The 22,636-nt window shown below is 36.6% G+C and overlaps 1 protein-coding gene across 2 annotated transcripts in view; it reads left to right on the top strand.

Annotated features, from left to right (window-relative positions):
• LOC129730492 (uncharacterized) overlaps positions 1-22,636 on the top strand; it is a 79,382-nt gene that overhangs the window by 4,790 nt on the left and 51,956 nt on the right. Inside the window, exon 2 of one of the 2 annotated variants that reach the window (XM_055689859.1) lies at positions 15,098-15,184. In XM_055689859.1, coding sequence (XP_055545834.1) covers positions 15,128-15,184 — 57 coding nt within the window. In that variant the 5' untranslated portion in view covers positions 15,098-15,127. Of the gene's footprint in view, positions 1-15,097; positions 15,185-22,636 lie in introns of those variants that run through there. The other variant, XM_055689857.1, reaches the window with a different exon arrangement.

The raw sequence follows: 22,636 nt of genomic DNA, 5'->3' as shown, positions 1-22,636 counted from the left end.
CCATCAATCAGAACGTGGTCAATTTGAGAGCAAAGCTCTCCATTCGGGTGCAACCAGGTGTGCATACGTATGTTCCGGCGTGCAAAATAAGTGCTACAGATAGCCATCCCCCTAGCTGCAGCGAAATTAACAAGCCTCAGGCCATTGTCGTTCGTAGTAAAGTGGAAGCTTTCCCTACCAGTTACGGGGCGGAAGAAGTCTTCCTGCCCGACCTGTGTATTTGCATCTCCGAAGACAATCTTAATATCATGTCCTGGGCACTCATTGTATGTCTTTTCCAGGACCTCATAGAACTCCTTTTTTTCGTCATCGGGTTTCTCATTGGTCGGTGCGTACACATTTATTAGGCTGTAGTTGAAGAATTTGCCCTTAATTATCAACACGCATATACGGTCACTGATCGGCCTCCATCTAATGACACGCTTCATCTGTTCTCCAATTAGCACAAAACCGACTCCTCTTTCTGCTTTTACGCCGCCGCTATAGTAGATGTGGTACTTAAATGAAGTGGCCGCAATAGGATCTACTGCTCGGAATTCGCGTTCTCCCGATTTCGGCCACCGCACCTCTTGGATAGCTGCAACCTCCACATTCACCTTCCGCAGCTCTCTAGCCAAGATACTTGCGCGTGCCGGTTCGAGTAGAGTCCTTACATTCCAAGTACCGAGTTTCCAATAATCGTTGTTCCTTTTCGTTCGCCTAGGTCCATGCCGATTATTCCGTTCCGTATTTATATCTGGATTGTTCGTAGTATTTAATATTCAGTATGCTGCCTCACTAGGGCTGCGATACCTAGTCTCACGACGGGGCTGCCGTCTTTGATATAGCTGGCGAGACACCGCGTTTCATGATTCAGCCGGCCGCTCCGGATCAGACGCTGTTGTACGCCGCCCCTAACATGGGGAAACAGCCGCGTACGTTTCCACCGGGCTTGGTTACCCGATCTCCGCTAAGGTTACTCTTATTCGAAGGGAAGCATACTATCCCGAAAGTAACCGGCTTCCGAAATTCCGCTCTTGTATCAATTTGGACGATTCATTGTGATAACGATTACTGTTTGCTTAATTTTCGATGGGGAGGGAGGGATATTTTTTGATGAATTAACTGTTTACCAATCTTTATTCGGAGTTTTTTTTTGTGTGTTCTTCATTAATAGATTGTTGTTGCTTTCGAAGTTAAGTGACTATAATTGTACGAAAATTGTAAACCTACTTGTTAAGAAAAAAAAAGATTTTAAAATAAAAATCGTTGTAATTGAGGATTGCAACGATTTTTGTCGAAGCTTATTGATAATTTAGTTTGACATATTTTCTAATGTTTCCACATTAGTAAGCCTATGTAGTTCATTCGTGCTGAACCAGCGCGAAAGCTTCAATATCAGTTTCAAAAGTTTATTCTGAATCCTTTAAAGCATCTCCTTCCTGGATGTACAACAACTTGTTAAAATGGGGACTGGATATAACATTGCTGGTCTAAATAATTGTTTGTAAATTACAGGTTATTCTTGAGACGAAATCTAAAATTTCTGTTACTAAGATAATATAAACATTTTATAGATTAATTGCATTTTGTTTGGATATTCCTAATGTGCTGCTTGAAAGTAAGATTCTTTTCATAAATTAGCCCTAAGTATTTTACTTGATCAGACCAATTTAAGATTGCAGATTCATCTCAACAATGTGATTATTGGTAGGTTTAAAAAACGAAACTCTTGGTTTATGAGGAAAAATAATCAATTGCGTTTTAATGTATTAGGAGAAATTTTCCATTTCTGCAAATATAAAGAAAATATATCTACACTTTTTTGCAGCCTACTGCATATGACACGAAGGCTTTTTCCTTTTACGGAAATGCTTGTATCGTCTCAAAACAGAGATTTCTCACATCCTGGTGGTAAATCAGGAAGATCAGAAGTAAAAATATTATACAAGACTGGGTCCAAGATACTTACACCAGCTCTAAAAGGCAATCTATCAGATTTACCATTTTAATAGTTAACCTGAAGAGTGCGGTCAGTCAAGTAATTTTGTATAATTTTTGTGATGTAAAGAGTAAAACGGAAATTGATCATTTTAGTTATTAAACCTTTATGCCAAGCACTGTCGAATGCCTTTTATATGTCTAGAAGAGCAGCTCCAGCGGAACAATTTTCCGATTTATAAGTATAAATCATATTTGTTACTCTAAGTAACTGATGAGTAGTCGAATTCCCATGGCGAAAACCAAACTGCTCATTTGCAAAAATTGAATTCTCATTGATATGTGTCATCATTCCATTAAGAATTATTCATTCAAAAGGTTTGCTTACAGAAGAGAGTAAACTAATTGGTCGATAACTTGATGTTTCCGTTGGATTGTTTTAGGTTTAAAAATTGAAGTGACAGTACCTCTTCAGAAAGAAATTCTTGAGTGGTGATCTGATCATACTTTTGTGATACTTCATTTTCAATAGGACTCATTACGTTTAAATTGAAATTATGAACACTCTCGAATTGCTGAGCAAGTTTTTGAGCTTTTTGTTCATTCGTACGAAATATGTGGTCACCATCTTTGAGGACTGGAATGGGCTTTGAAGGTTTCTCAAAAACCTTCGAAAGCTTCCAGAAAGGTTTGGAATATGGTTCTAGTTGTTCAATTTCTCTCATGAAATTTTTAATTCACAAGAGAGTAAATCTATGGTTGATTTCCGTTTGTAAATCTCAAAAATTACTTTCAAAGCAGATCATCTTTGATATTGACGTCTCCGTATGTTCTTTAAACGTAACTAGGGTAGGCAACATATTTTAAGCAGCTTTTGGAGCCGCCTGTGTATTGGGACGAAATACTCGAAATGTATAAGGTGAAATACAAACATGAATATATCAATTCATTCATTATCGTTTTCTTTGTCGGAACTTCTTTACAGATTGTGAAAGTGATTTAGCAAACTTTAACAATAATTAATCAAAGTTTGCAATCGAGAGACACTAGTCCAATCACCTCGAACCTATTCTAAGCAGTTTGCATTTGTTTTGCAGGGGATTTTCTTCAGCGCAGTGGCTGCAATTCTGGTAGATTTTTTTCGATTGATGTTTACTCAAAGATTTTTTTGTGTAGAACGGTTTTTTCTGTGTTCGTTAGACATTCAGTAAATCGGAGTGTTCGTTCTAGTCATTAAAATGGTCGATAATGACGATAATGATTAAAATTGAGGTGTTTGAGGGCCTTTTTCTTCGACTAATTAAAATAGGTGCCACTGCTTAAGCCGTTCCTTACCCTATCAAAAGTTCAAGCTCGTTGTAAATAATTGGTGTATTACATTTTATTCTAGCCTTAGGAACTGATAGGTTCCGGGCATCGAGAAATAAACTGATTTCTGTTTGCTGAATTGCTTACTAAAGAAAGGGTGGAAATCATTTGGTTGAATTTTCAGCAAATTTGATTTTACCGTGAACGATGCGCGTGAAATATTTCATCAGAGTGTGACAGTTATAGAGATGAAGCACCCTTTTAGATATACTATATTTTCATTCCTATAATCGGTTGTAATTTTCAAAAAATCTCGCTAGTGAAAATTAGTTCAATCAGCACTGGCTATGATAGTATATTCAGCTCTAAATTGTATTATAATTAACCTGATAAACTACTTCAATCCGGAAAAGTAACATTTTCAGTGTAGGTGCATTTAAGATAAACTTAAAATTATCCTCTTTTTCAGCATTTAATGATCTTCGAAATTGTTACTCCGATTATGAAGTCTGCTTAGGAACATCGAGTCTCTATTATCGTTTAGACACGGTTTTTGGCGAAAATTTCTAATTATTATTTCAAGTTAGATTTGATGTTGTATGTGTGTAGGATTTTTTCAAACGTTTTTCATTGGATATGAACGGGGCTCGGAAACATTACTTTCTCTTTTCTGTTTTTGGTTCTCACAATTACTTTTCTAGTAGGGGTTCTTCCCTCCCCTACTTACAAATACATTGTCAAGCATTTAAAAAGTTCATTCATACTAATTTTGATACTAATGAAATGAGGAAAGGATTGGAAAGCTAACAATTAGCCTTGAAGATGAACAAATTAACTTTATTGGTTCATTGGACCAATTAAGTAATTGGTTTGTCCGTTGAAACGAAATATGAGATAGCGACGAGCGTCTATACAAATTAAGCATTTCATCAATTCTCGAAATTACTGCACAGGACGTTTCGTGCTATCAGAAGTCCTCTATTCAAATGAGAATCAGAAGAACAAAATTAGGCCACTTCAATCGCCTTTTATTCATAGCCTTAGAAAATCAGGAGATTATGGTGTCTTCAATTAATTTTACACCTGATACGTGTTCATCCTTATGACAAACTTCTTTCTTCTTTTTTTTTTTGGTTTTTCCTCTGAGTGGACTCATCACTGCGACCAGAGACATTTGATCTATTGTGATATTGCCCAGGTGATTTCTGTACTCCGCATATATTGTTGGCAGTGTCACTATTGATGTGAATGATACGCTTTTTCATTTTGTATCCGTGCTTTTTTGTGAGACACTTTTCTTACCAGCAAGAGGAAATTATCGAACATACCAACATGCCGAGAGAAAATTTAAACCATGGTCAGACATGTTTCACTGTCGAGCTTTCCACGAGCGGTAATGGCGGATAGATTTGACATATAATGAAGGTTGTCAAACCACTAGTTCAATGGAAATATCCATTGGACTAGTGGATATTTTTTCTATATATTCAAATTGCGCTAAGCTGAGAACAATATCGTTCTACTGATGCATTTAAGATTGCATACCGCATAGCTTATGCGAGAGAGTACTTCGGGCAATGTTTATTCAGTGGCATAGGATATTTATAGAACGATCATAAATTTGCGCATAATAATTTTCAATACGAAGCTACTGCTGGTTGTACTCAGCATGCCTCTCATGGTTGCTGATGTTATCCTTCATAACATGTAACCTGCTTAGCAACCGCAGCAGCGTTAATTTTGTTTTGTTTCTGCGCTGGCTTATACTCCACAGAAAAATGCGTGAATATTCATGTTATTCACTATTCAAGCATGGAGCAAAATATTCACTTGCTAATATCTCAAATATTTCCCTGCTGGAAATTATGTGTGAATATGAACATCCGGAACACTTCCGCTAGGGGATAATAAGTAGAAAATTATGTAAATAACAACCTCAATTTGAGCTCACAAAACTTTTATCGAGATGACGCGGCAGGTTGAATTTGCATTTAAACGATCAGCTCAAATTACTAGCTAGGGAGCAAGCCGTCACTATTCTCTTTCTTTGCTTCTGACAGCAGTAAACATGTGAAAAGCCGTTGATTCCACTACTATGCAACGGAACAATGGAACCAGGCGCCGAGGCGCTTAAAACCGGATACTCATACAGGTTCATGTTGGAACAGGTTAATGGTGGCAATTATTATGGCTGAGTAACAAAATGGTGAGTTGTTGGTAGTGTTGATTTCCGCTCAGATTAAATATAACATGACTGTTGCTTGGTGAACTGTTCTGGTATATCGTATTAGGTTTTGTAATTCGAATGGGTATAACAATATTTCTATTACTTTGGAGGGCAATAAAGGCGCTAGTAGTAGGAACCAATTATGTTTTAAGATTCAGGATGTAAATTTTATTAACAATTCAATGATGCCGTATAAGCTGATAAACTATTACTAAGTAAATTGTGAATCTGGTTTTTCAATGTTACAGAAACGTAACAAAAAAATCGAAATAACTTTTTGTTGGTTAAAATTATTGCTGCTTCCGTACGTTACTTGTGTCAGACTTATCCTATGATTTCGAATAAAGGAGACGAATGGTTTCTCGTTGCTATAGAAATGGCTTTCAACATATGCATCACATAAAACCAACAACGAAAACAAATTAAAAACAAAAACAAACAATCACAGTTAGAAAACGGAACGCAATCATCTTGTTTTCGTTTTTTTCTACTCCTCAAAACTTCGAACTTTCTGTCTGTTTTTTTTTCTTTTGCAACTGAATGACGGTTCAATCTGTGCGTACCCCAAGAGTTACGGTGTGTGCTCACCCTCAGCACGAAAACACGGCGACAAGCTTGTCATAAACTGTTGCTTTTATGATCCTGTTGTTGTGAACGACTACGATTGACGTACAAATCGATGCCATGTCTATATCGACCCTTTCACGTTAACAGAAAAAGGCCCATTACGTAAAACGGATTGACACGAGAGATAGTAAGAATATTTAGTTTGCTCATCGTGTAGCGCTGAAACTGCCTTGATTTGGAGACAATAGTTTTGATAGAAGCAAACAACTAATGAGCTGCCGGTACGGTAAATATCGCTTGATATACTCTGGCGTTGATAAAGTGGCCATTTCAGCTCCTAACAGCTTGACATTGGTGTTACTATCTATAACGCTACCATGTTGTGTTTTTTTCCTGTAGGAAAAAAAAAAACAACAACATGTTGTGTTGGAGTCGTTAGAGAGTGCCGATAAACATTATTTTCCACAGCTTGAAAAATAAGCAACACGCGAAACTGCGTAGTTTTATTACATCGCATTCCACTAAATTCATTAACGGAATATTTTTTATCTCTTCGTTTCTCATCTTTACTATTTCCAGCCAAAACACCAATATTTATAATACCTGTGTTTCGACTAAAAGTACTCGTAAATTCAGGTAGTATCTGAGATTGTTTTGCTTACTAAGAGCCTCTCGTCACAGACTGGAGAAAAAAATGTTTAACTGCTTACATTTTTCTAACGACGCTGAAAAGCATCGTTTCAAGAAGGCTTCGATTTCTTCGCTACTCTAGAGATGGAAGGATGATGATTTTAGCTTTACACTTACACTGAAAACTTGTAAATGTGATAAAAGATGAATGAGATATAAGCAAATCGGGCCACTTCTTCCATGGTTGCATTTTTGGATCTTCATCTTACACTCGTATTTTCCTATAAGACGTATCCCTACGTTGAAAAAGCGCTTCCTCCTTAAGAGAAGCAGAAAAAAACATCTCCTGAATTTGACAGGTTTTGTTTAAGGTACAAAACTCACCCCGTCCTTGGCTTCGTCGAACTGGAATATAACCTTTCACAAACAAATCGCTGTTGCATAACGGAACATCGAATTGCAGAACTTTAATTACGTTCATTTCTCTAGGTATTGCAAACAAAATTCAGTTGGGCGATGCACGATTCCGTTCATTGCACTTGCAATGCCGTGCACCAATAAACTGCACAGACTTCCACAACATTCGACGACAGCAAACGACAAGAGCTACGCTATGTATGACACATTGAAAATTTCTAACTCACTGATGTCATTTTCACCAGCGCAGGGTGAACAATGTGCCAAACAGTCTAATCGGAAAAGTGTCTTTCCAGTTTTCTTTGGGTAGTCGATTGTGTGTTTGAGATACTAGAATGATAAACGCAACCGGAAATCATATCGATATTCTGACAACGTTTTCGCTTCTCTCCAATGAATTGCTTATATAATCAGTGCGGAAGTCAAGTTGACCTTTTAGAAGAAATGGGTCGAAATTTCGCAATACTGTTATTGATGCCTACAGTTCGTATACTAGGAACTTTATATTCTGTAAGACTAGTAAAATATTTGAATAGAACTAGACCGCAGATTAGGTTAAATTTTGAAAACAATTATGATTCTATAGTAAAAACAAACCATGATTCTTCGATAACATCTAGCTTTGATTCATGTTTGTCAGCAAGCATGGGGAATTTGAATTCACCAAAAAACTTTCAGAGGTGATGCAAAAAAGCGAGCAGTCTCTTATTATGGCCGCTATGGCCTAGTCACAGGAGAAATTTGAAAAAGGTAAATTAAAAAAAAAGCTGCGAGCGTATTTTTTGACAAATTATCTAATACTAATTTTAGTTAAAAAAACATAAATGTAATTGTAATGAACAATATCAGAACAATGAGCTAAACAAAATCGAACTAAATAAAATATTTTATCAGAGCAATCTTTCCTCAAATGATTTAAACTGTAAAATACCAAGCAGCTAGATTTATCGACACTTCACAGATTTCATAGTCCAAACTTTGATATAGCACGAAGTTTGTTTTATCGACTGGAACCCGTTTATCATACAAAAGAACTTTTTAATGTAGCAGATTTTTTTTTTGTAACGTGGCCCTCGCTTCCACTCAATTCTATCACAAACAGCTGGACAGTATGTCACATATAGACATGGGCATGGGAAAAACAATAACAACCATAAAAAAGCTTGTTTGTCATACTTTCTGGAGGCGATGGCAATGTACACAGATTCTACTGATGGAAGCAGAAAGACGGCTCTCACTCGGGCGAGACCGGCCAAGCAATTATTTTCCTTTTTGTGTCAGTACGCCAGGGCCACCCAGTATGTTATTTTTTTCCGCTTTTCGGACGCTGCAAAATGACTGTGATTTTCATGGAAAAAATCAGTTTTTCTATCAGAATCAATAAAAACTCACTTAATGATTCCAACGTTTTTTTTTCGGCAAACGTGTTACTGCAAAGTAAATGCGATACATGTTTAACCTTACCATTTGCTACACTGCCGGTACCCGCATAACTGTCCCATACTGATTTTGGTCACTTTTGAGTTATCATCTGGAATCGACATAATTGTTATCATATTTCCTGTAAAAAAAATTAAAATTGATACTTTTGTATGGAAAAACATGGAAAAAATACCAAGTTGTTTTTGTCCCATATTGAAAGTACCCGCAATACAGTCCCACTGCATAGTGGTACAAACTTCAAATATATAATTTTGCTCCAGATTAGTGTATATCGAATTATTTTAGGCAAATAGAAGTATGTCATTTAATTAAAGACTAATGTTGTTTTCTGTAATTCAATCTACGTTGCCAATGATACCGCCGGTTACTGGTTGAATTTATATGTTTTGGGACGAAATATGCGGGTTGCGGGTACTTTTGAAATGTACCCGCATATTTTGTCCCATTTTGTCTTTTTTTCAAGTTATATAACGTAAAACCAATTCCATCCATGGTTTTTTGTTCTCAACGATAAACTTGTGGTGCCATGAAACTGTTATGGTCATTGGTTCTGGATGTAATTGCTGGAAATCCGAAAATTCGCGGATAACATTAAATCGCCGTTTTCTCAACATGTTGTTTTTCATTATGGGACAGTTATGCGGGTACCGGCAGTACAGTACCTACATAAATTTTCAATTAGCGTGTTATGAAATTGAAAAATGAAAATTCTAAGAAATTTGTTATACTTTTAGAAAAATAAACCAAACAATTTAATGTAAACACTATCCCCCGAACTTTTCTGCTGTCGAAAGCAACTTAGAACGTAGACCATGGTATGATAGACCCTCTTTTAATAATCCCTCACCGTCCTACAAATACCCTGCAAAGAAGCGCAGCATCTTGGGTTTATAATTAAGTTAACAAAACTTTTGTGTAAAGGATATTTGTCCCTCCCAAACACCTGCAACGCAGCTCGCATTTCGATAAAGTTGAATGAGTTGTGGAATGGTTACCTTTTTCGCAAATCGAATTGGCAAAAAAACAAGGCAGGTAACATTCGAGCGAGGCAGATTGCTTACGGCGGGAAGATGTCAGCAAAAAGCTACCCAGTGTCACTCGTGTGAATATTTTTCTTTTGTTGGCCAAAAGGTGGTGGTTTTTAGATTTAGGATATTACTTAGCGACAGAGTTAACAGATAATATTTTCATTCGTTATTGTCATTTTGAACTGCTATAAGGATGATTTATAATACTGCAAACCTGTACATATATAAACGACGAATTAATCACTCGTTCACATTCGCCCCCGCACTACCAAATCGGAATATATATAGTTTGCTTGTCTTTCAGTCACGCGCACGACAAACGACAGGTACTCAAATTGCCTTTTTCCCAAGCAAACTCTGAACCTGAGGTTCACTGAAGTTTGTTTTTTTTTTTTAGTGTTGCAACGCAAACACTCCTGTTCTGACTACAAGTTACCTTTGCTTGTCTCACTCACCTCCTCTCGCCTGGTATGCAGAAAGTCGCAAGGAAATCAAAGCTAACTGCGTCTTAACTAATATTCGGCACACGTGTCAAATTAGCACATGGCTATAGGTTCTGATGCAGGTGCATTAGGGAACCTATATATTAGAGAAATGACAAGACACTCACCGTTAAGGCAACTGTCAACATCAAAATGGATAACGGCAATGCAAAATAATACAGATCGCCCGTTTCGATGTTGACAGTTGCCTTAACGGTGAGTGTCTCGGCGTCTCTCTGGTGTATAGGCTAACTAAGGTGCATCGACAAAAACCGCCGAAAACGTAATAAAGGGCGGAAGGCAGTTTTAAGATGTAAGAAAGACATAAGTATAGTATAAAAGATATCAAGCATGTAAATTAAGAAAGTTGCCCATTCCACTGTCAGTTGATTATGAACGTTACTTTATAGTTACATGTCCAATAAGTTCTGCAGTGTCATGTCTTGGCATTGCCATCAAAATTAGGTTGTCAAGTTATGGAATAAGGCAGTACCTGTTGTAATTCATTGAGGATGGACTATGAAAAAGTCAAGAATATGATGGGGATTATAAACCTTTTGCTCGAGAAAATAAGCAGTTTGGATTTTTTAAGTGTGTGTAGTGTAAGTGTATTTATAAAAATTGAAGAAAACCGGGTGTAACTTGGCAAAGCTATTTAATGCAAAACAACATATCGAGTTTCAAGTTAAGCTTATGGCGCGTGACAAGCCGCACTTGAAATCTATCCAACTTTCTTTCTCAAAGTTCTAACAAAATTTACAAAAATGTTCACAAGAAGTTTTAAATAAAGATAGAGCAATATGATTTCTTTTTCATATTTTTTAAAAACAAGAAAGACATTTAACCTACACAAGGCATACTGCACATACGACGTTCAAGATGTACGGAGAAATGGGAATTTTTTTTGCTGATACGTAAAAATTTTAGCTGTTACAAAAAAAAATTAGAGTATAAGATAAACCCATTCCCGACGGGTGACATTCAAACTTTGATTCAAGTTCAATAATTATACTAGAAAATTTTCACGATGAAATTATTCAGTAAGGTTAGATAACAGCTTGATCTTCAATATGCAATAGAGTTTGTGTTAATTGTGTAAATAGTTGATGAGTAATAAGAGTTTGAAGTACATTTTTTGAGGTAAAAACTGATTTCTCTCCACCGGGATCAGGTTAAGCTATTGGTCATCATTTTCAAACATTATGTACTATTTTGATTTAAGATATTTTTGAATATCGACATGAAATTTTCAAAATTTTAAAAATTAAACGTAGGTTTATCTACTATCCTGCAAATGCGCTACAGTTAGCTTAATTTTTTTAATTTTTTATCAAATAACATTTGTTTGTTTATATAGAAGAAGAAAAACAAAGAAAGAGACAAAGGTGGTGGTGATGGGATGAGGATTGGTATGTTTTTACGCAACACTAGAAAAGGTTTCTGTGCTGGAACGCAGATGACAGATGTTTTATGCGCGTCATTTATCATGTGTGAAGTTATATCGGGGTATTAGAGAGGAATTTGAACTACCCATCAATGACAGTACTTCGTTATTCCAAGCTTTGCTATTGTTAATAACAAGTTGCAGAGACAAACTTTTGCATGTGTGAATTTTTTTTTGAGCAATCCAGTATTTTCTCATGAGCAATGGTTTTTGTAAATTGTTTTTTTTTTCAACCACATTCGTTTTTAGTTATTTTGTAAGTTTATTTTGAATATAACATATGTAACATCAAACAATTAAAAAAATCAACTATTATTCAAGTTATGAAATTAAAAAAATAATAAATCGTTAGAAAACAGTTTTTCGAAAATAATCAAAAAATGGAGAAGAAGTCCTTTGATATTGGAGAAAACAGCTGTGCAGATTCGTTTCGAGTGAGCAAGCAATCCACGCGTTTTCATGATCTACTGAACAAAGGATATTTTGCAATTTAGATAATTAATTAAGTTTTAAACCAGGGCTGGCCATCTGCATCGAATTGTCGATAGTATCATAGTTATATCTTGAACTTCAACTCGATATTTAAAAAAAAATAATTCATCATGTTAGATTAAATGCCAACTTTAAATAGTCCAAAATGCATTTGAAAGTGGCTAGCCACTACGAGCCAACTAGTTGTATGTATAATAATCGAAATATATTGATTTACATAAGGTAGACATGACTGTCAAAGTTCAAGGTTAATTCAATGTTTTCGGACCGCTAGGGGGTGATTTATGCCCTGCTCGATTCATCACCACCAATCGGTTGTATGGTAAGAAAAGAGAAACAATGAACACTACCAAGAAAGGCCATAGCCATCAAACTTCCCTGTTCCTGGATCGATATCTAACAAAATAGTTTATGCAGTAGGTACCTTTGATAAGTAGGCATCTAACCTACTATCGATGACTGATGCTTTTGCCTCCGCTTTCCAAATGTTGTTTCGCTTTTAAACTGCTGTTATGGAGTGAGAACAATACGAACTGCAATCACGGAACAAACCCTTGAGCAAATGTTTTGCATTAGGTGAAAAATGATCATGCAAGTGTTTTAAAAGGCCTGCTACCGAACGTTGTATACAGTGTCAGTCATTCAGGACTGCAGTAGTTGGTAGGTGAATCCAAAAAAAAAAAAAATGTCCAAACGTACACTGTTCCAAAGTACTCATAGGTTTCTTATGAAAACAAAATTAAAAGATTTGTTCAGAACTTTTTTTTCAAATCGTTTTGCCGAAAGCAAAGTTTTCCTACTCCACATCGCAGAGGAATATATCGCCGAAGACACTCATGTTCATTGGATGTTTCCATGCTTCGTTTTTGTGTGTGTTCGACTCTTATTAGTAGACAGAAATAGACATGTACAAATTTCATTGGATACACGAAGGGTGAAAGCGCGTAGAATTCTACCGCTGTCTGCAACCAATTTCCTTTCTTCACTAGATAGGTAGGTAGGTATACTTCAGGCCCTCCTGCTGTTGACGTGGAATGGATTTTGGCGAGGGCATTGTTAGGCAAATGGGAACGCTTATTGCAGAAAAGACTAGCATGTATTGAAATTTATGTATCACTCTGGTGATTATTTTTGCTCCAAAATATCTGGAAAGAAACCTACACTATACATTTGCTTTCGCTTTGTACTTAGTAGAACTCAAACAATACCAATTTTTTTGTTTTAGTATGATTCATGCATCTGCAACTTAAACTTTATTGCTTCCTTAATGCTGGTATTGTTATGAAGCATTTGAAACATATATTTCAGCACACCATTATTATTTATACTTGTAACTTTGCAGTTAATTAAGTTTGAATCCAAACGGAAAAAGTAGGAGAGGGGTATAATTCTTGTTGCTTCAAGCAGACAAAGGTTTTGCTATTGATGCCTTTGAAAAACCTACTCTCGACAACGCTTGGAAATTAGAAGGTTGAATCGAGAAAAAAAGCCGAAACGGCGCTTTAGTCAAAAAAGGTGTATTTAAAAAAAAGCTTTTTAAATGGAGATGAAAAATAGCACCTGTTTAAATTGGGTCCTAAAGCTATACCAGTTTTTATATATCATTTGAATAAGCCGCGTTTTCTGAGCAAAACGTGATTTTTAAAAAACGTTTATCGTTTTCCTTCGATTTTTAAATGACGAATAAAAAAACTGCTCGAAAGGTCTTAGGTGACGTTTCGCCCATGTACGGTATATGAAAGAACTGTCATTTAAGGCATTTCGAGCAGATTTTTATCCTTCATTCAAAAATCAAAGGAAAATGATAAACATTTTTTTTATATCACGATTTGCTCAGTAAATTGCACTCTTCCAGCTGATATATAAAAATCAGAAAACCGTTTAAAACTTTACGACTCCATTGTGAATAATTTTGCGTCTTAAATCATTAAATTCAAATTTATTTAAACACAACCTCGTGCGATATCTATTATAGCAGCACAGTTTCAATTAAATTTGAGATGAACACGGAAATAAGATCACTTATCTCTATTTAATAATTACCATAACTTTAAAATGACTACAGCCAAGAACAAGGTTGATATGCAAGTCAAGTTTTATCTATGTTAGTTACGTACGAAATGTGTGTTAAAACAAAGACTTCTAAATCTTTCGTAATGTTTTCCCGATCACTATAGAACAGTTCAAACTGGTTAGGGCGTCGAATAATTTTCAGCAAGCATCAATCTATTTTTTCCCGGAAATCATAATTGAAAATAAATTCTCTTACACTGTCGCTAAAATTACCGAGTTTTTTTTTCTTTCACGATATAGAATATTACGGTATTTGGCATTCACTTATCGTCAAGGACAATAATTTCCTGGCAAGCATCATAAACCGCTCTTGACAGGGTTCCATTTTGGCAGTCCAGAAAAAATCTAATAGCAGAAGCTGCATTTCTTTTTAGGTACAAGCTGCAATAAAAACGGACGATACAGGAAACGCAAAACCGTTGGCATCCGCGTACAAAAAAAATAACACTAGCGGTGTTTATTTTATTCTTGCTTAAAATTACGCCGAGCTGTCTACGACTTCCATTTCAAGTTCATGACTAAACGTGCACCGAAATGGTTGCGTTCAATAGTCTGAGAATTCTTTCAGCATTTTCCAAAACAAGCGTTAATGAAATCTTGAGAGAGCTATGCTGATGCTCCATTGTGTAGCTCTAAAAAAACCTAAACGTGACCGAAGCCCAGCATAGTGTTTGTTTTTTTACAGCTAAGTCTCATATGATAACGCACACCATTTTGAATCACATTTCAGAAGACTGGGAAAAATAAGCTACAAGAACAAAATAGTGTTAATTTTTACTTTTCTACACGATATTAAACACACAGCCAAAAATATTACTCCGGAAAAATTCAGATATTATTTTTATAAAACAAATTTCCCATTAGTATTCACATTTGTATTGCGTACTCAAACTTGTTACTCATTTTTATAAAACTTCGAATACATCCGTAAGCGTGAATATGGCATAGCAAGGAATTATAATAATGTATTAAAAATTCGAATGCATAACATCAGTATCAAGCAACCATCAAATGTATATTATTTTTTATTGCTAATAACCGCTTCTTCTTCTCTAATCAATTTCAGGTCACCGTGACTTTGCGCTTGTGAGAGGAAATGAAAGTAGAATTGCACCAGAATATTAACAACACCTCGTCACCACATTTCTGGATTGTAAGTCATACTTTTCAATCTCGTCAACTTGAAACACTTATCACATCATCAATCAACATCAATCATTGTCATGACTATTAGAAATCTACCCATAAATATAGAATTTCAGTATAATTTTATTCCACCGTTGATGAATTGAAATTAATATAGTGTTCTTACTCAAAATACAGTTATGCAGTTTTTTGTATGTCAATTCTTTTTGAAAAGTTGAATTATTATTGGATATTGTACCTATAACTATGATCTAAAAAAAAATAAATTTCTGCGTTCTACAGACCTTAGATAGTAACGTTCTACAGCAGCAAAGATTTGCCAATTTCTATTCTTGGATTTCTTAAGGGGTTATATCTACCAAATGCTCAAAAAAGCAAGGCTTTTTTCATGATTTTTTTTACAGGACATTTGAGATGTAAGGTATATAAATAATATATCATTGGATTGAGCAACTCTTGCAGAATAGAAAAAATATTTTTATTGCTATTTTTGTTACAAAATGGGGGCTGTGCAGCGATTACCGTGAACCGCTTTTTTTAAAAGTTGTTCCGCGGCGAGCAGTAGAAGTCGTGCCCAACTCTACCTATAACCAAAACAAAAAAATTTTCATTATCTACATAAGTGTCAAATTTATTCACTTCTGTTCGAGCGTCTTGATAGAAAAATTTTCACTACACTTTACACTTTTTATTCACTTTCACTATTTAAAATTATCACTTTTCACTTTTCACTTTCCACTTGCATGTAAGTGTTGAAATACGTAAATGCAAGTGGAAAGTAAAAAGTGAAAAGTGATAGAATTAAATAGTGAAAGTGAATAAAAAGTGTAAAGTGTAGTACATAAGTGTCGTTAGTGAAGTACACATGATTATATTTTTAGAATTTTTTTTCGCAAAATGGTAACGTTTAAAAAAAAAAGTTCTGTTTCCACAAAAAAAATCGACTTCGATTGTTTATAACTTGAGTTGTTGTTAATCAATCGCTTAAATCGTGTGTACTTCACTAGATACTCTAATGAAGAAGCTACAGTTAAAATTAAAAAGTCAATCGGATGTAAACTTTTTCAGTTCTACTGCTCGCCGATTTTGAAGACATGGTTTTGAGAAAAACGCGTTTAAAGTTTCAAAATGCTATAAATCTTAAGAATCGCAATAACAAAGCCCCTAATAATTTTTTTACCTTCAGTCAGCTATCCCTGCGCCGTCATCTGAGCTATCCTTTTTGTCATCTGATGTATGGCTGCGCCTAGCCTCTTTCGCGATGTCGAACATGAGATGCTTAGCGACTTTGACACAGTTGGCGCCCGATCCCACGCAAAACTCAAACTTGTCACTCATATTTAAGTACTTTTGAATATAACTCACAGTTAAAAAGTATAGAAAAACTCAAACAAATAATGTACACAACGAGAACAGCTGATCGACTAAACAAAGGGAAATTGTGAGTAAACACGTTCTGTAGAGACGCTATAACGGTCGAAATTTGATGCAGAGACCTCTATACTTCAAATTTGAAACACGATAACGATCGTAGGTAATTTCTGCTAGTTTACAAAGCCTCGAAATAAAAATAAAAACGAGCATCGCCAAATTAAACGGAAAATGTAATTTTGTAGTATAAAAGTTGTTCGGTAAAAATTGATTCAAACGAACTTTGAGCCTAGATCTGTACTTGGGCGATGTAGACTTTGATTCTTGGATAGTTTTAGCATAATTTAGGCCAATAAAAATAAATGGCGAAAAAAACAACTGTAACATTAGCACCTGTAACATTAGCACCAGTGCCCTGATGAATATCAGAATTGTCAACAAAAGAGAAAAAAATGCGGACTTAAAGCTCAAACTGGGAAAAAGTGAATGATTATAGCTATTTAACCCCCTAGCCATTTGAAAAAAAAAAACATCAAAAGCTCCAATCCCCTCTGTAGCGAACATTACCCGTGCACCTCCTTTCACTGTCAAATCGATGGAGACGCCAAACAACCATTGCACAGTTTTCTAGCTAGGAAACGAGATCACAAAGAAAATTTGGAACTAGAGCTCGATGGCAAAATTCTAAGGAAAAACTTTCTTCTACAAAATTGTTACATATAATGAGACGGTTATTTTCATGTATGTATATGTATATGTATATCTGAAAAATTTTAGTCACCCTCATTTGTGATAACATGAAAATTGTATGTGTGTAGATAGAATTGAAAATTGTTCTTCAATGTTGCTTTGTAAAAAAAGAATTTTCGATCTTTCAAAACAACCGATTAAGAGTTACACGAAATTCTGTTTTTTACGGACATTTTTTTACGTGATTTTATTTTACAGAATTTTTTTTACGCGATTTTCTCGAAATTACGCGATATGTGACAGGGTCCACGTGGTTCTGTGGCTAGCGATGTCGGTCAGCTAGCTCTCCCACACGGTTGTGATATCGGGTTCGATTCCCGATCGAGTCGAGGATTTTTTCGAGTTGGAAATTTTCTCGACTCAGCACTGGGGCACGGTGTATCGTTGTACTTATCCTACACGTGCAAAATGTGCCAAAACTAATATCGATAACGAATTCTCTCAACTAATCTAGCCCCAAAGCTAAGCGTGTGATATATTGTGACATGGGAAATATTGTTTATGAGCCAAGATGTTACACACACACAAACATACACACACACATACATACACACACTTACCACATAGCGAAAGATTTTGTAACGACTTACTTGCTTACTTACTTAGATGGCCGTACGTCCTAAGACATGGCCTGCATAACGTGGTTCCGCCAATTCACTCGGTCCATGGCTGCCTGCCTCCAGTTCCGCGGGCACCCGGTACTTTGCAGATCGTGCTCCATCTGGTCCACCCATTTCGCTCGTTGCGCCCCTCGCCTTCTCGTTCCCGCCGGATTTGAAGCGAACACCAATTTTGCAGGGTAGCTATCCGGCATTCTAGCTACATGCCCTGCCCAGCGTACCCTTCCAGCTTTAGCCACTTTCTGAACACTGGTTTCACCGTAGAGGCGCGCAAGCTCGTAGTTCATCCTACGCCTCCACACTCCGTTCTCCTGCACACCGCCAAAGATGGTTCTTAGCACCCGACGTTCAAAAACTCCGAGTGCTCGCAAGTCCTCCTCGAGCATTGTCCACGTCTCATGCCCGTAGAGAACGACCGGTCTTATTAGCGTTTTATACAGGATACAGTTGGTGCGAAGACTCAGAGTAAGCGACCGTAGTTTTTTATGGAGCCCATAATAGGCACGACTTCCACTGAAAATACGTCTCTTTATCTCCCGGCTGGTATCGTTATTCTCAGTTACCAGAGAGCCGAGGTACACAAACTCGTCGACGACCTCGAACTCATCCCCGTCGATTGTTACCGTATTGCTTAGGCGTGCCCTATCGTGCTCGGACCCACCTGCAAGCATATACTTAGTTTTTGACGTATCAATCTTCAGTCCGATCCTATCTGCTTCACGTTTCAGTCGGGTAGTATGGGGTATTTCGGGTATTTTGTAACGACGCGATCTTTTTTTACGCGATTTGTTCAAAATTACGCGATTTTTATACGCGATTCTTTTTTTGCGCGCACGCTTCAATCGCGTAAAAAGAGAATCCAGGGTATTTTATAATTCTTAAATCATAATAAGGTGACAATGGAACTATTTTTGCCGTTATAAATTTTAAGTACGAAAACGACATTGTTTCATTTGAAAAAAGAACATATTCTTTTCTTCTATTTATTATGTTTCATATTATTTTGAAAAACTTGTATAAAAAAGACTTATGGACTAACTTAAAAACTACCATTCAACTTAAAAAGCTGTAAAGTATGTTCCGAACTTCAAAAATGTATAAATGTATGTATGCTGATCATACGCAACCCATATTCTGGATTCTCATCTTGATTAGTTCAAAGATAACATAGAAATATCCCGAACAACACGGCAAGCGTTTTCACCAGGATATCAAAAGCGCGTTCACCAGGATATTAAGCGCGTTACAATTTACAATGCAACGAGGCAACGATAGGAGACTATGTCGATTCTCTAAAAGCAACAATTACTATGCTCTTTCTTCTACAAAGTTGCGCAAATGGAAACTGCAACATTATAGACACCGTTTAACTCTATCTGCGAAAATAAGAAAGTTAGATGCTGGATTTAATCGATTTCATAGTTTTTATCGAAATTTGGGTCACCCTAATTTGCACAATTTTGTAGAAGAAAGTTTTTGTCTAGAATATTACTATCAAGCTCTGGATCCAAATTTCCCCTCAGACTCGTTCCCGAGAATGGTGTGTGATCAACCTAGCGTCTGCACCGATTCAAAAGTGAAAGGAGGTACACGGTTGACCTTCGCGTTGGAGTGGGTGAGAGATTTTGACGCGCTTTTCAAAAAGGTTAGGGGCCCCAAATTTTTACATTTTCACTAGTGAAATTCTTCGGAAATAGTAAACATTCATTGAAGGGAGCTTCGCAGCCGCAAGGTTACAGAGTCCACTTTGATAAGCGGGTGGTTGTAGGTTCGGATCTTGGTAGAATCAGATTATTTGGTTGTCAGAGGACTTTAACATGGGTTTATTCTCACGCTCCCCACTACATACCCTTCCTTCAAACTGAGTTCTGTAGTATCCCTGCTGACTCTCATCCTAACAAAAATAAGTCCCTCTTATAATAAAACTGGTCTGAGTAACGTATAATAGTTCTCTTCAGAGAATTGTGATTATGGCACGATCTTGGCTGGAGGAACGAGGTTCGATAAGTCTCAGAAGAGACAAAAAAAACAAGTTCTACTTATAATAAAACTGACCAGAGGTAAAGCACTAAATGCCTCTTCAGGAAATTGTAATTGTGACGCGGTGTTGATAGGAGGAACGAGATTTCGATAAGACTCCTTCCTCTTGACATAATAAGTCCCTCTTAGAATTAACCTGGCCAGAGAGAACGTTAGGTGAAGTCTCACTCCAGGGAATTATAATTTGGCGATATTGGTAGGATAGAAAAAAGGCTCGGTATTGTAGAGGAGTAAGCTTGAAAAGGAAGGGTGAAATCTAACACACAAGCACGGATAAAAATTGAAAAAAAGCGTATCATTCATTTCAATAGTGATACTGGCCAATAATATGAAGTGCGGAATACAGAAAACACCTGGGCAAACAGATCAAATGTTTCTGGTCGCAGTGATGAGTTCAAACAGAGAAAAAAAATATTCATTGAAAATTACAACAAATCTTTTCCATATTTCACTTTCAATCAACGGAGCACCCTTGCAGATACACTAGTTTTTCATTTCTGTAGCGAGCATTCATACACTCATGAAATATTTCACACGCACCGTTCACGGTCACGCATTAAAATTTGTTGAGAATCCAACTAAATGATCTTCAGCGTTCCTTCGGTAAACGAAAGCGAAATGAAAAAATCAAACATAGCATAAACTGCTGCACAACTTCGTAGTTGATGCCAGCAACAACACTTTGTTTACGAGAATAACTGTGGTTTGTGAGTAGCAACAAAAAAGCTCAAAGAGCGGATTTTTCAGAGCCGGTTTACAGTATACAGTACACTAATAAAATTTAGAAAATAACAGTCCTCACAACAATACTAAGAGTAATTTGAAACGGTAAAAATCAAACGCACACGTTTTTTTTTTCATCTATAAAACGAACACGTTTTTACTATGACAGATTACTAAACTTTCTCTCTCGTTTACGAATAATACAAAAACGAAGGAAAAGAGAATAAACATTGCATGATTGTGAAATATTTCATTGTCATTGATACCGTTAAGCTTTAATGAAAAAAAAAAAACACAAGTCTTGTACACGTCGCTTTCACCGATGCGGAATCGCCTCACACGAAAATGAGGATATTGATGCCTATACTTTATTTTGCGCTCGTGGTTCCCGTGGTTCTGTGGTTGGCGATGTTGGTCGGCTAGCTCGCCCACACGGTCGTGATGTCGGGTTTGATTCTCGATCAGGCCGAGGATTCGATTACCGATCAGGGCGAGGATCTTTTCGAACTGAAATTTTCTCGACTTCGCACTGGGGCACGATGTATCGTTGTACTTATCCTACAACATGCAAAATGTACCAAAACAATATCGATAACGAATTCTCTCAACGATATTGTTTTGTTTTACTTTTCTTGCGCATCACTGCTTAAATATACTCTACAGGTAACTCAGAGTGAGCGGCTTTCTCCACTCTCTTTTTACCAGTTACCTAACGATAACTTCTAACTTTTAATCTACTATCACTTATGCGATAGAACGTATGCAAGAGCATTACCATCGTTGAACCGGCGACTTCTGTTTTGTTTACAATGGTATAAAATGTTCATCCGTTTTAGGTTACCTGACTGTGGCACAGCAGAAGGCTGCGCAATGTGCAATGTCACCGGTTGCATAATCTGCTGGTAAAAACTGTTGGCGATTCTGTGTCAAGGAATTTCCTGCACGGCATGTTGACAAAACCGTTCGCGGTCCTTCCAAACGTTTCACTTGACTAAGGAATAGCAGAAGGCTGTTTTCTAGATTATATAAAAACTGTTTTCGTCAAAACTCAGCAGAAGGCTTACTTTCTTTCGGGATAAACTAAAAATATACCGTCTGACAAATGTTTTGTGACGGAACATTAGGTATTCTGCGCGGGGGTTGACGTCACACATGGTAGAACTAACGTTCATGAGGCAAAAGTGTTGAAAAATATCAGCCCTGGTTGAACGGACTCGGCTCGAGATATGAGGTTGTAAAATTTAGAATTATTTCTTATATTTTACTGTTAATTTTGACGTTTTGAATTTTAAAATAGAGTCTAGGTTAGGTTTTCGACCTCTGAACTCATCCTAGTTCTTGAAATACCCATATTGGACTGTACTTAGCCATTTTTGACTGTTTTCTAGCCACAAGCTGTCGCCATATTGAGCTTCAAAGTAACATCTAGGGTTAATACCCGGTCTTTTGCTATGGTAGCTATGGTACGGTTTCTTGAATATTATTGAATGGTTTTTGGCCATTTAAGGCTGTTTTCAAGAAACCAAAAGTTAAGTTAAGTTAGTTAAGCTGTTTTCAAAAACCGAATTTCAAAACGGCGTCTGACTGCGAATTCTAGTATCTGGGCATCAGCTTGGTTTCGAAAATATCAATACTAGGTCATATTTGGCCATTCGGATACACCTTAGAAACAATGTTGATTTAGGCATTTTTTCCCAAAATATTTAAAAAAAAGTAATATTTGCATATGTATGAACGTAAGGTTAAATGTCTAACACGAACAAACGTAAGAGTCCTGATTTGAAACAGGTTGCTAGCTACAATTTAAATACACTGTCATACGATATATATTGCTCTAAATTCAGTGCTCCCGAATCTAGGCCTTAAACTCCGGTAAAAGCTATGGTTGCGGTGCAACATTCAACAGCACAATGCAGCGACAGACGTAATGATTAGCGTACAGGCTCGACGCTGCA

The sequence above is a fragment of the Wyeomyia smithii genome, chromosome 3, assembly GCF_029784165.1.
Source record: "Wyeomyia smithii strain HCP4-BCI-WySm-NY-G18 chromosome 3, ASM2978416v1, whole genome shotgun sequence".
NCBI lineage: Eukaryota > Metazoa > Arthropoda > Insecta > Diptera > Culicidae > Wyeomyia > Wyeomyia smithii.
This window is presented reverse-complemented; position numbering and strand designations above follow the sequence as displayed.